The sequence below is a fragment of the Marmota flaviventris genome, chromosome 5, assembly GCF_047511675.1.
Source record: "Marmota flaviventris isolate mMarFla1 chromosome 5, mMarFla1.hap1, whole genome shotgun sequence".
In the NCBI taxonomy this organism is placed as follows: domain Eukaryota; kingdom Metazoa; phylum Chordata; class Mammalia; order Rodentia; family Sciuridae; genus Marmota; species Marmota flaviventris.
In genome coordinates, this window is record NC_092502.1 from 70,588,897 (window position 1) to 70,603,427 (window position 14,531).

Here is a 14,531-nt window from a genome sequence, read left to right on the forward strand (position 1 = left end):
GAATCGCCAGGCCTGGTGGCACACACCTGTAATCCCAGCAGCTTGGGAGGTGCTAAGCAACTCAGTGAGACCCTGTCTCTAAATAAAATACAAAATAGGGCTGAAGATGTGACTGTGGCTCAGTGGTCGAGTGCCCCTGAGTTCAATCCCTGTTTCAAAAAATGCAGTAGAATGATTACCATCAAATGTAGGAGAGTCGTTTTCTGGAAGTGAGGATGCAGTCTGGGAAGGACATATAGAGAGAGGCTTCTAAGGTACTAGAAATATTCTATTTCTTAACCTGAGTGTTGGAATATATAGGTGTTCTTTTCACTGTTATTCTTTAATTCCACTCCTAGCTATGAACTCTGGAGAAATTCTTGCACTTGCAGAAGACTTTATATGCTGGGGGGGTCTTTTTCAAATTTATAAGATTATTTATTCTATGCAGATGACCGAATGAGGTAGTGAGAAGTTCACATGTGTACTGACATGGAGAAATGCTCAGTGCATATTAAGTGAAACATATGGTACAGAACTTTATAGTATACTATTTTTAAGAAAAAATAGTAACGTATCCATTGAAATAAATCTGAACAACAGACACCAAAATGTGAACAATGGTTATTTCTTGAATGATTTCCATTTCAAAATTACCCATTTCTGTAATGTTTTGAGATTTTTCCAGTTGCTTCATTTACTTTTGTGGTCAACAAAACAATAAGAAAGATTATTTTTATTTGTATAAAAAAGTGCTTCAAGCTGGCCATAGTGGCTCATGGCCTGTAATCCCAGTGACTCAGGAAGCAGGCAGGAGATGGCAAGTTGGAGGCCAGTCGGAGGCCAGTCTCAGCAACTTAGCAAGACCCTGTCTCAAAATAAAATAAGTAAATAAATAAGCAGTTTCACATAAAGGGATCCTTATTCTGGAAAGAGACTTTTTCTTCTTTTGCGAGTAGAAAAGTTGACCAATCTCCAGATTCTATAAATGAGGATTTGTGAGAACAGATAGTTCAAAATGGGAAGGGCTTCTGGGCTCAGGTCTCATTAATTGTGTAGAGAGCAAGTAAATCCCTTTGGCTCACCAGCCTTTCCTAAACACCAACAAAACTGCCTGTTCCCTTCCAGGAAATATTCATTCTCTGCAGATGACAAGAAGAATGACCTAGACACATGTGTACTGACCTAGAGAAAATGCCCAAAGCCTGTGGCCAGCTGCCCTTCAGTCCTGTCCCATTGTTCCAGATCCCCAGCTGAGAGCATCTGACAGTGAAGCCAAAGGCCAACAATGTCCTAACTTCCTGAGGACACACATGTGAACTGGGAGAAGAAATGATGAGGCCAGAGCAAGGGCTCAAGGACACAATAGGACAAAGAGCAAAAGGAATGCTAAGGGATATAAGCCCAGGAGATCTTGTTCTGGACCAGCCAGTGAATTGCCCTTTCACTAACGCCCAACTTGCCATTGCAATTGGTGGGGGCTTTTGGGTTCTTGGTCTTGTAGAGACATGGAGAGGGTGTTCTTGGCTAAAAAGAAAGTTCAGATCATCAAGGGCAAACAGTTTTGGGTTCTTGCATATGCTGTGGCTTCAGCATAGACCATTTCCCCTCCATCGTGTCCTGGCTAATTTCTCTTCAGATTTCTTATTATGGACCACTTCCCGTTAGAAACTTCACTAACTCCTACTCATCCCATCTTCACTACCTCCCACATCCTGGGCTTCTCTTATCCAGCACTATCCCACTGGGATTTTATTTTATTTTTTGTACTGGGGATTGAACCCAGAGGCACTTTACCACTGAGCTACATTTCCAGCTCTTTGACACTGGGTCTCGCTAAATTGCAGAGGCTGGCCTTGAACTTGGAATCCTCCTGCTGCCACTGTGCCACTGGGATTTAAGCTTTCTGAAGACAGGGATTACGATTGCCACTCTATCTCTAGTTCCCGGATACTCAGTGATAGGCTCGTTTAATTAAAAAAAAAAAAAAAAAAAAACTCAGAAAATTATATATGGATGAATAAACGAATGGTATAGAGGATCCCTCCACTTGTCTGGAGTGTGGCTCACAGCTGAGGCGGAGCCTCCTGGGCGAGGGAGAGGAGCCTAAGCTTTATCCTTCCTTGCTCTCCTTTCGGCTCTTTTGTCATCGCACCCCTCCCTCTCATCCTCCGCCCCTTCCACCTCCACGTCCCTCATGGTGTGAATTTGATCTCCCTCTATTGGCCAGACTTCGGAACTGCACGGAGTCAAGCCCATTCCCTCTTGCCGTTTTGTTCTTGCCTCTGAAAATATCCTTCTTCTTCCTCCCCCACCCTAGGGTTCATAAGGTACTGGAGTATGAAGAGAACACAGGACTGGTCAGGTAGATAATTAAGTAGACTTAATTATCCAAAGAAGTTTCCAAGGCCTGAGCCCCATCTTCCCATCCTCAACGCTAGGAGCACTTACTTGGCTCACACCCTCACCTTATGCTTGGCTTCCTGGGATCTTCACTCCCATACTCTTACTCCAGCTAATTCACAGAGATGTTGATTTCTGGGACCTTTGGCTGATACATCAGCTCCGACTGTGGAAGAGAGATCCAAAGATGGGTTGGAAATAAAAAAAAAAAAAAAAAAAAAGAGAGAGAGAGAGAGAGGCAAGCAAAGAAGGGACCCAGTGACAGGATATAAACCCCAGTGATATATATAAAAACCCAGATCAAGGTTGAAAAAGACACACCTTAAAGCTGTGATCCAGCCCTCTCCACCCTATAGACTCATAAACCAGGACCCCTGCCCTACAAATAAAAATTTCCCTTACTATCCATTCTGCCTATGTCAACATAGAGCTAAGGAGAGTGATTGTGTTTATCAAATCTTCAGGGTTAGTGGAGATATTAAACTTTAGGAATAGCTTCTGGACAGAGTGTGCTCCCAACTTCTGCCCCATTCCCCTGGGTCATCCCATCTGGAGCTCACATCTTCACTGTCACTTCCACTGAATGGGTGCTCTGGTTCTAGCCCCTTCTCAGGAATGTTCCTTTCCTCCTCTGGCATGAGTTCATCCAGCCAGAGGAGTTCCTGTGGTGAGAAGACCCATTCCAGTGTCTTTCGGACTCCAACCAGGCCTAGCAACTGCAGAAATAGAAACAAGCCCAAGGTTGTCAGCAGCAACAGCATAACTGTAATATTTATTGAGCACTTCCTATATGCTAGGCATTGAGTATCATTTCACAGAACATAACACATCCCTATAAGATATTTTATTCCCATGGTATAGAGAAAGAAATTGAGACCCTAAAAGATTAAAACTTCTCAGAGGTTATACATCTGGGATATGGTAAACAGATTGGTCCTACTGCATAATCCATGGCTCTCAACTTCCTTCTCTGTTACCCCTCAACATTGCCTTACCCCAGGACTCCAGTTTGGTTTTGAGTTCATAGATCAGCCCAAAGAGGTTAGGAAAGGAGGTGAATCAAGCACCCTGGCCCTATCCTATCTGTAAGTATTCTTCAGCTGTCTTTCTTTCTCTTAGGATTTCCAACCAAGAAGAGCTAGGGCAAGTGGGAGAGGGGATAGACTTCCACTTGTGGAGGCCTTGGCCACCCTCTCAGGATCAGAGTCTCCCAGAACTCCCAGGATTACCCAACACTGCCCCAAATCACCATGAGGGGGAAGATGATGGCTGCAGGAGTAGACTTAATTATCCAAAGCAGACCTAGGCAGGCAAGCTGGATAGCTGTGAAGAGGTGGACTCTGCTCAGAGGTACATGGCGCAAGAGCAGCAGGTCTGGCTGGTGTTTTGCTGGCATCAACAAGAGCTGAACTCTCTTCATAAACTGGAGGATGAGAGGAAAAGGAAAGCAGGGCAATCAGGTAGCTAGAAAGTGTCACTGTTAGCTACTCCAGCCCAGTGGGGGTGGGGCAAAAGGTCCCTTTGTCCTCCTCCCCATCCAGAGCCTGGCAGCCAACTCTTTACACTCAAGAGAGGCAAAGCAAACAGGGCAGAAGGGTAATTGGCAAGTTTAGACAGGAGGAGTGGGGTTTTGGGTGATTTTAATGGACTCACCTGAATGCTGCTAAGTGCTGTCACCCCCATGTACAGAAAGATGCCATAGAGCACAGGCATTGGGATGAACTGGTAGGAAGAAGTGTAGAGCTGGTGAAGGAGTTTACCTCTGCCAGTGCCCAGACGCCCCAACTCAGACTCCAACCCCAGCCTCCAGCATCTGAGCCTGCCCACGCCTTTTCTTTTCTTTCTTTTCTCATTTTGCATGCATGCCTGATCGCCTGATTGCATGAAATTCTCACATCAGTAAAAATGAGGTGAATTATATTATTGTCTGCATTTTACAGATGGGGAAACTGATTTTCAGAGAGAGAGAGAGTAAGTAACTTGCCCATTACCTGGCTTACCTCTCCAATCTTATCTATCACATTCCTCCTCTCTGTTATGTATGTTCCCAGTATACTGGCCTCCTTTATGTCACTCAACATGCCAAGTTTGTTTCTACCCCATGAAAAGTATTTTGCTTTACTATTCACTCCACCTAAAATGTTCTTCCATAAGACTTCTTCATGTCTTCATGGACAATTCCCTCTCACCACACATACCTCATCTTATGACAACCCAGAGAGGTCTTTGGCTTTCACTGATAATACCTAATCTAAAGTAGCCCTGGTACTACTTTTTTTCTTTTTAAGTACTAGGGATTGAACCCAGTGCACTCTACCACTAAGTATATTCCCAGCCCTTTTTATTATTTTTATTTTGAGACAGGGTCTCACTAAGTTGCCCAGGCTGGCCTCAAACTTGGGATCCACCTGACTCTTTAGTCTCCAGAGTTGTGCCTGGATCCTTATTTGTTTAAAATATGTCCTCTCTCACCAGACTGCAAGGATGGAGACATGACCTCTTTTGTTCACCACCATATCCCCAGTACCTGGAACTATATGTTTGGCATATAGTTTATGAGAGTCACCTAGTTAGTAAGTGGATGATCCAGTCCATCTGGCTCCTTCTACTGAATCACTCTCATCCAGCCTCCATGACCTTTCCCTCCCCTAACCTCTCTTGTCTTCCTGCCAATGACTCTTGTCTGACATTCTCCACACCCTCCTTAAGTGTTTTACTATCTTGGCTTATTGAGCCCTTCTGCTATTACTTGATTTTTGTTTGTGTGTATATTTCTGGTAGAGGGCTTAGTTTCATATTTCTTTTCTATACTCCTCTGCCCTCACTTCTTCCAGGTACCCAGCAGAAGTGGCATACAGCACATGTTCTATAAATGTCTGTTGAAGGAGAAGAAAAGGGTTTTTGCCTCAAAGTTGTTCTGGGGTGTGATGATAAAGCCTTAGTCTCAGGCTGGTTGGGATGCTGGGAACAAGGGTAGCACTTGGACCCTAGGGGATGGTTAGATGCCCACATTCTGCTCCATTGGATAGAAAGCCTTCTGAATATGAGTTTGGGGGTCTCAGATCCGAGAAACTCTCTCTTTTGCAAGTTACTTCTTTAACCTTTGCGTTTCTTGTTTGTAAAGTTGATATAACTTTTAGGGTCAATATGAGGATAAAATGAGGTCAAGTATGGAGAAAGCAGTGCCTGTCACACAGTAAGCATTCAACCAGTGTCAGCTTTTGCTATCTGTTTTGTTATTACTGCATTGACCCTGATCCTGGCCTACCAGGTACCTTGAGCACAGGTGCCAGAAAGATGGACATGCCTGTAAGGATGAACACCACCAGGCCCGTCAGCCTCTGTTCCCTGTGGGGAGAAGGAGAAATTAGCCCGGATCTGGGAGAGTTCCTGGGTCCAGGATGGAGACCCTGACCAGACACCAGTATAGACTCTGGCAGCTGGAGAAAAGTAAAGGGATCACCCAGTAGGTTACCTGGCAGGGTGAAGGCTTTAGTTTGGTGTGGAGTATTGGTGGGCGGCAAATGGCAGAGCACTTCAAAATGAGGTTTCCAGGCCTCACCATTAGTTCAAGATCATAGCTGCTCTTTGTTTTTATTTTGATGGAAAATTAGTAATTTTTATACTGCCATAAAGACTTACATTTCAGTTGGAAGAGTGCTTACCTTGCATGCACAAGGTCCTGGGTTTGATTCCCAGTACCACAAAAAACAACAACAAAAAAGCCTTACATTTCAAAATTCACAAAATTCATTCCATATACTTTAGACAGATTGGTTTTCCAACAATTACAAAATTGTTTTTGTAATGAATTCTTTTGTAACATCAATCATGTGTTCTACATTGAGTGGGGATTTTTAGGAATCACTTGCCTGCCTCCACCCTTAAGGCCCCTCCCAGTCCCCATGCCTGAAGGAGGAGAGAAGATCTGATTGACCCATTGCAGTTCCCAGAACCCACCATTTACCCCACTGCAGTGCTTGTGGTGCACAAGATTAGAGTTTAAGCCACGCAGAAACTCTGTCACATACCCTGTGCCCCACCTTGCTGTACATCTCTTGCTCTAGCCTCTTGAATACCTGATGCCCAGGAAGCTGGGGGCCTCCCCAGGGGCACAGTCTCTGCTCTCTCTGCGAAGACTATCCATGTGGGCCAGGGAGATGACAGTGGCTGAGACATACCAGGGCAACCCAAGCACTGATGTGAGCAGCATCAGCACAGCCACACAGAAGAGGTCCAGGTGGAAGCCAGCTCCCTTCTGCAGATAGTGAGGAGGAGGAGAATGGGAAGTAGATGAGGGTAGCCCATGCCTGGGGCCTTTGTCCTCTCCGTGGAAGACTAGGGATTGGAGGCCCCACCTTGGAGCTTCTGTCCCTTGGTCTGAGACCTTACCCAGCAGGCCTTACCCGGAGTCTATATTCCTTGCGATTGAGGATGACTGCTGTGATCTGCTGGTCCATGAAGATGAGGATAGACAGCAGCAGGGCAGGCAGGGTGGCTGCCACAGTCAACCACCAGGGGTTGGTTCCAAAAGGCGACACAAGCCAGCCACGCCCAGGGAGTGTGGGCTGGGGGAGGGCATTCCATGTTGGAGAGTCTACTAAGAGCACCTCACCTGCACAACCAACCTTGGTATCCTTCTACAACCTGCTCCCCTCCTCAAGACACTGAATTCTAGGTGGAAACAGATTTGTGTATGTATGTGTATGTGTGCACACAATCACACGTGCACATGCATAGGCATCTGGTTCCAAATACACCATCCCAGTGACTTAAAGGGGCACCAAGCCGACTGGAACCAGGGGCTCTGAACTTTGGATTTCAGGGTCCTTCCCTCCCAGGAAGAAGAAAAGTTGGTGGATAAAACCTGCCCATACTTCTTGGTGTAGTATATAGTATATAATAGAGCCCTCCTCCTTGGGCATAGCCCCCATCCAGGGTGGGGCAACTCAGGCTCAGACCTGCTATGATCTGGGACAGGGGAAGGGCAGGGCCAGGTGTGTCTGCATTTGCTCTGATTACAAGCGTCTGTTTGGGAAGTGGGGCGGAGCGGCCCAATGTTCTGAGCCACCTGGCCCTAGATGGAGCCCCTCTGCTCTCCTGTCTGGGAAATGGGGGTCCAGTGGAAGGTCTCCATATGTGCAGGCAGAGTCTAAGAATCTGGGCTAAGCCTTGTCCTGCACACTATCATGCTCTAGGGAAGGAGCTCCAGCTGTAATGAATCAGAGCAGGTAATGAAGGGTGGTGCAAAGAAGAGTGGGGAGTAGTGGAGTGGGTGGGGCCATGCCAAGGGTAGGGAAAACCCATAACAACAATGACTAACATTTACTGAGGAGAGAGTATGTGCCAGGCACAATAATCAGTACTGTACACTGTGATCTTCTGTAAATTTCAAAACAACCTATGGGATAGGAACTGTTGTTATTTATTTCCATTTATAGATTAAGAAATTGAGGCTCAGAAATGTGCAATAACTTGCCTAATAGACAGCCAGGAAGTGGCAGATCTGTCTACCTAGAACCCATCCTCCTGACCCCTACCATATAATAATTATCTGCTGTGTATATATTTCTATATTCACTTATATGTCTGCTGCAGTACTTCATTTAATGCTTTCAATAACCATTATTATTACTATTTTTTTATGTGTAAGAAAAGAAGCTCAGAAAAGGGTAATATTTATGCATCCTCCTCCTCCAGGGTCTGCTGGCCCTGCTTTCCCTTCTGGCCCCTCTCCCGATCCCCAATTCTTACCTTGAACTCTCTGGGCACCAAGAGCTTTGGTGTGGCTAGGCCCAGGAAGGCATCAAGGCTGCAGCCCAGCAAGATGGCCAGGACTGAGGAGAAGTCACTGAGCACCTTGCGTACCTGGCCACATGGTAGATAGTCAGGTTCCAGCCTGCCATCCCCCTCCTTCCACACACTTTCCCATTCAGAGACAGGACCCAGGCTAAGAGCAAACCTCTAACACAGAGAGAAAGGTGATACTCACCACGGAGGGGAAGAAGCGGCTGGTCCTTACATGCTTGAGGGCCATGGCAAAGAGGAAGGAGGTAAGAAAGAGGAGAAGGGAGAAGAAGGCGATGTCTGGGACGGTATGACAACCAGGGCCACGAGGGTAGCCTCCCTGCCGGGTACATTCAGGTGGAGACAGCAAGGATGCATTGACCAGGCCAAGGTCCTGTATGAAAGGGCGGATAGCATTATATGCAGAAGAGTAAGTATACTATTCTCCTGGAAACACCTTGAGGAAAGGGGGACCCACAGAAACATCGAGGACCCAGGATGGGAGGTCTTTGGTCATAGGCCTCAGTGACCTAGATTATGTGTGGGAAGAGTTAAGAGCCACTCACTGCTTTGGCTGCCACCCTTTCTTTCCCAGGCCTTCTCAGGAGCAGGATCTCACCATGGTTAAGAGGTCATTTTTGTCTTTTGGCTTTGTCCTTGTCCATTGAGACTCATTTCCTGGAAAGCAGAGAGAACCTTGAGAACCCCTGAGAACCTTCTCCAACCCCACAAGATTCTAATCTGATGGGTCTAGATGAACCAGAGTTCTTACTTCTGATTCCTCTGTCTGCTGACTCTATCACTACCAACTATGATGCTATGTCGGGCATTGCCTCCTGCCCTCATCTCCATAAGTTCTCACTCACTCTCTACCTCTTTGTACTGGGGATTGAACCCAGTGGTGCTTTACCACTGAGTTATATCCCTGGTCCTTTAAATTTTTTTTTAATCTTGAAACTAGGTTTCCTTAAGTTGCTGAGCTTAGTCTCAAATTTGCAATCCTCCTGCCTCAACCTCTCAACTCCCTAAGATTAGGGTCAAGCACCACTGCACCCAGCTGCCCCTCAATTCTCTACTCATTTGTAACTCTGGTGCATATCATAGAAAAAGGTCCCAGCAGTTGTTCAGCAAATGTATGTTGGCCAAATGCATGAGCTGTTCCCAAATCTGTGTTTCTACCACTGCACAAACTGGGTTTGTTTGTGTTTTTGGTACTGGGGATTTGAATTTAGAGGCAATCAACCACTGAGGCAAATTCCCAGCCCTTTGAGTTGCTTAGGGCCTCACTAAATTGCCGAGGTTGGCTTCAAAGTCTCTATCTCCCTATCCCTGTCTTTTATCCTCCTATCTCAGCTTTCCAAGCTGTTGGGACAAATTGGTCTTATTCATGCCTAGCACAAATCCGGCTCATGTTAGAGGACACTCCTTCCCCAGTCCTGGTGTTGCCTTCCACCAGGGATACATGGAAGGGTATATGCAAGTGTAATACTCCAAATCTCTTCACCTGGTCAGTCACTCCCTCCAGGGAAAAAAATATGATTTATTTGATTACCTAAAGGAGATGAAGGTAGGTATTTCTAGCCCTGCTTCTTTCTCTTCCATTTCTCAGGAGTAAGCTGCCTATCTGGTACATGTATTTAGCTCTGCTCTTCTGGAGCAAGATCATCTCTGTCAGTGCTGCCATTACCGAGTAGGTAATTCTAATTTGTCTTTATTTTTAGGAATCCCATTCACCCACAGTATAACCCATGTTCTTCTATTGGTGTTAGAAATAAAGACAATATTGGGTTTTCTATTGTCTTTTTTTCTCAATTGATTCAGAACCATAGAGGAGAAGAGTGCTGCTGGTTATCAAGTAAGTGTTCACATTTCATTGAATTTAACCAGGGGGAACCCCTCCCCATCCCACATCAGTTCTCACCTGGTCAAGGTCCCTCCCTGTTTCCCTCAACCCACCTCCTGGGACTGGGTATTGACAGAAGCAGCCATAAGCAGGAGACCCCGGCCTTAGGATGGGATAGGCTCTGGTCAGGTTCAGCATTTTGCCCAGGGCATCATAGATGAAGATGAGGCTGATGAGGGCACAGAAACCTTCCTCGGTGAAACGGGTGAAGTAGCGCACCAACACACTGGCCTCTGTGGCCACCAGCACCAGGCAAAAGGTGGCCACCCAGATGCCTACCCACAGGCGGAAGGGCAGGTAGTCCAGGCTGTAATCTCTGTGGGGTGAGAGACAGCAGGACTGTCTGCTCCCCACCTAACCCAGGTCAGGTGCCTCTCAAGCCAAAGAGACAGTTCTCATTTTTTCCTATTGACCAAGCCAGGACCAGGCTGAGGATGTGACTAGTAAAGGGCTGGAGAGATGGGAGAGGTCTCCTACCTGCTGAAAGAGAAGAGCAAGCGCTCAAAGACCAGTACTGGTCCTGTGCTGCTGAGGATGGTGAGGGGCTGGCCTGCCATTAAGCAGAAGGCAGCTCCAGCCACCGCTGTGCCCAGGAAACTTTCCAGCACTCCCTGAAAGACAGCATGGGGCTCAGGACTCTGGAGTCTTCTGCACAGGAGCCCAAGCTTCTGGGGAGCCTCCTAAGCCCACCCGTAGTTCCAGGAGAAGGGAATGGCAGCCCGGATACCAAAGCTTGTGTCAACCCCTCTTTTGCACCCCACCCACCTGGGCACCCTCAGTGGCATCTCCCAGCAGACCCCCGAAAGTGATGGCATTAGTGACAGTGGCCAGGTAAATGTAGAGCACCGCTGAGAAACACTGGGGATGCAGGGCGTCCAAGAAATCGCTTGGGTACCACGGAGCCTTCCGTCGCACGTCCTGGACAAGGCCCCCAAACAGCCTCCCGCCCGTGGGTCGTCAGTGATCCGGATTCCCATACCTTACGCCCCCATCCCCGCTACTTTTCCTGCGACCAGGTGAGCCCTTCCGGCGAGCACACATCTGGATCCCCTATGACTCCTCCCTTCCCCAGGCCCCCAATCCTTCCCAAGCAGCTCCCCTCACCGGCCGGTCCGCTGCAACTCCAGGGTAGGCTTGTGTGGCTCATGGCTGTCCCTGTCCTCTGTGCGGGCTCTGCGCGCGCGGGAGAGGCCCTCGACCTCCTGCATTTGCGAGGGGAGCCTAGGGAGAAGGGAACCCCGGGCTGTTGGAGAATCTCCAACCAGCCCGCGACTTGGCTCCGAGCTGGGGGCGCCCTGCCCCCTGGTGGCCGCTGAGGGGCCGGTTCACAGGACAGAGTTGCGAGCAAAGAAGGTTCAGGTCATATCACGCCCTGTGAAAGCCAAGCTCGGGAGGGGAAGATACTTGTCCAGATTGAATAACGAGAGAGTGAAAGAGCAGAAATCAGAGTTAGATTGGCCTGACCTCAAATTCGAAGATAGGACCGTCCTCTCCTCCACAGTAGCTCTAGACCCTAGACTGCTTTTGAGGAAGGATCTGTATGGAATGATGGCCCCCAGGTACCTTTTGTGCTGAGAGGGCAGGCATTTGGGTGGGGGGATCCGGGCTGTTGAGTCCCACCGACCTGGGGGGAGCACAGTCACCCCTTCTAGGAAAGTATCCAGGGCTGCCAGAAGGTCATGAAGGTTCCTGGCTCGGCGAACTGACCACTGGAATTGCTGGGTTTAGGAACACAGAATGGGCAGTAAATACAGAATTGGACTCTCAAATGCATTTTCATTTGTGTGTTTCTCAAAACTAGACACACAGGTCACACAGGCAGGCAAATCAGTCGTGCATTCGTTCATTCAATGAGTACTGAATGACTTCTGTGTGCAGCATTGGGCCAGTAATGAGGCTATGTTGGTAACCATGGCAATTTCAGTTCCCCTGCTACAGACACAAAGCTACACTCTGCCTCACTGCTGTACTTGGTCACACATACAGAGTCCACACATACTCACAGTAGCCTATGTGCACAGTCACACAGGCATGCCTGCCCAGCTCACCGGGTCACTGAGTAGTACAGCTGCTGCCCGACCCATTTCATGGTAGCCCCTTCTGGGTGCGGGGGGCCCCAGGAGGAGGCAGAAAAACCTGAAGAAGGAACCAAACCCCAGGGAGGGTCAGATGCTGCTTTCTCATAAGGCAGTTCTGCCCACTGACACCGCTCTGCCCTCCCTTCCAGCTCCATACATATACTCATTGCATGCCTGCTCTGCAGAGCTGACCACTCTCACCTTCCCTATCCCTACACCCATCCCCCACACACCTTCAGAGGACTGACCCAGGGATTCCCTCATAACCCACTCCCATACAGGCCCTTCTTCTGAGTTCTAGGACCCCTGCCTCCTTCTCAGTAGCCTCACCTGCTGGGGATGGGCACCTCAGTAAGTGGCCCCAGCACCACAGGGTCCCGCAGTCGCACAAAGGCCCCCACAGGCTGTGCTAGGAATCCCAGTTCTCCGGCCAGCACAGCTGCTGCCTCGGCCCCTGGAGGCAGCTTCTGTCTCAGGGAGTTTTGACCCTGTGTGGCACAGAGTATGAAAGGTTATTTGGGGAGGGGAATGCTGACAGTATCTCAACTGATGAGAACTTTTAATTCCTGACTCCTCTCCCAACCCTACCCAACGAAGGGCCACAAACCTGTTCCTTCAGGGGAATATTTTCATCATGGGAAGCCTTTTTTGGATGGGCAGATCCTACAAAAGGATTATACAGCGGTCAAGAGCACAGGCTTTGGGGGCATATCCACCAGGGCTCCCTGACCAGCTTTTCCTCTAACAAGCTATGAGAACTAAAGCACACTCTTTCCCACTGGGCCTCAGTTTTCTCATCACTAACATGGGGATAATTGTGGTACTATCTTACAGGGTGACTGTCAAGATTAAATGAGATACTGTGTGTAAAGCCCCTGACACAGAACCCACCAAGTGCCTCCCTTCACAGAGCTCTATTGGGCTCCTAACCATCCCTTCCCCTATTTCCACCAGCTCCTGAACTTGCCCAGGAGTCTTGGGTTGAAGTCTGAGCTAAGCCTAGGCCACTTCTGTCTCAGGAAGGTGCAAGGGACATCTTGGATTCTCCCACCCCAGGGTGTTGATCCTGGGCCCAGGAAAGGGCTTCTCACCCCAACAAATGCCTCTGGTCTGGATGTGATGTTGGGGCCTCTGCAACAATAAGGCCTGCAGCTGTCCTCTCAGCTCTGGGCTCAATGATTCCGCCTGGATCACCTGTTCTGGATAATAGATGTGGGGCTTGAGGTCCTTAAGAGTTTTCTGAAGCACCTCCATTTCATCCTCTCCCCACCTCATTTCCCTTCTAGGGGGTCTTAGGAAATGTAGGGACCCATGAATTTGCTTCTTCACTCTGCCTTTCCAACTCCTTCTTGTAATAATCTCTAGGGTGGGATGGGGTCAGGTAGGCTCTAGAAGATTCCAAGACTGGGGAAAATCCCAGGGAAATGGCATCTCCCTGAAAAGGTTAACAGCCTACCCACGAGCTCCAGGAGGCTCTGAGCTGGACAGTCCAGCAGTACAAGGCCCTTGGCTAGCAGGCTGCGGAGCTTCTGGAGGCTGGGCAGTGTCAGGGTGGGCACATGGGGAGCACTCCACCGGCCCGCTCCTACCTCCAGCTTCTCCTCGAACAGCATCCACCTGTGGTAGAGGGGGATGGATAGTGTTATTTGGGGAATGTCTCCCACAGCCAGGAGCTGGGACACAGCAAAGCCAGGGAAGATAGGGCAATGGGGGAGTCATGGGCCCTGTAATGCCAAGCATGCCTATCTTGGGCAGTCACCCCTCATCCTGGGACCTGGGGAACTCAGAGCTAGACTGCAAAGGACACTAATATTATGAAAGGCAGAATGCAGAGAGAAAAAAAGTCCTTATTTTAGGTTGGAAGGAGACCCACAGGAGGAACAAGGGGGTCATGGAAGAAGCCCCAACTGGGGAAGGGCCTCACAGAACTAGCCTGGGTCCCACTTACCTGCCTGTCTCTCTCCACTCTAATGCCTGGGGCCAGCCCAGCAGCTCATTCAGCTGGATGAAGAGCAGAGGGTCCTTGGATATCCCCAATTCCCTGCTGTCTATGTTTGAGGGGCCATCAACGCTGGGGCTAAGGCCAAGGCTGCTGTCCATCTCTTCTACAGGAACATTTTCATGGGCATCTGGCATCTTCATCTTACTGAAGATCACACAGAGTCTCAGGAGCAGTGAAATTCTAGGGGCCCTCTGGCTATATTTATAATGCACCCTCAACCCCAGTTACAGTAGCACAACACAAACAGAACAAGACCTGCTAGCTCCAGAGCATACCGGGTCAACTGTTCCCCTACTTGCTTCCCCACCCCTGTTGGCATGAGAGTGTTTGTAGCCTGGTTTCCCCAGGCTCTCCAGAAATGCCCAAGCCGGGGCCAAAG

The 14,531-nt window shown here is 48.6% G+C and overlaps 1 protein-coding gene across 1 annotated transcript; it reads right to left on the reverse strand.

The window, feature by feature from the left end:
• Positions 1-740: 740 nt before the first annotated feature.
• Positions 741-14,292, reverse strand: Slc4a9 (solute carrier family 4 member 9). The gene is made up of 22 exons (XM_027927489.3): positions 14,099-14,292; positions 13,607-13,767; positions 13,242-13,349; positions 12,758-12,813; positions 12,481-12,638; positions 12,121-12,208; positions 11,636-11,790; positions 11,177-11,293; positions 10,838-11,012; positions 10,550-10,683; positions 10,126-10,388; positions 8,789-8,847; positions 8,375-8,563; positions 8,137-8,250; positions 6,789-6,950; positions 6,462-6,640; positions 5,658-5,730; positions 4,036-4,104; positions 3,632-3,805; positions 2,943-3,098; positions 2,448-2,548; positions 741-847 (listed from the first exon to the last, which is right to left on the reverse strand). The coding sequence occupies exons 1-21, from the start codon at positions 14,290-14,292 to the stop codon at positions 2,495-2,497; spliced, it is 2,838 nt and encodes a 945-aa protein (XP_027783290.1). The 3' UTR covers positions 741-847; positions 2,448-2,494.
• Positions 14,293-14,531: the final 239 nt, after the last annotated feature.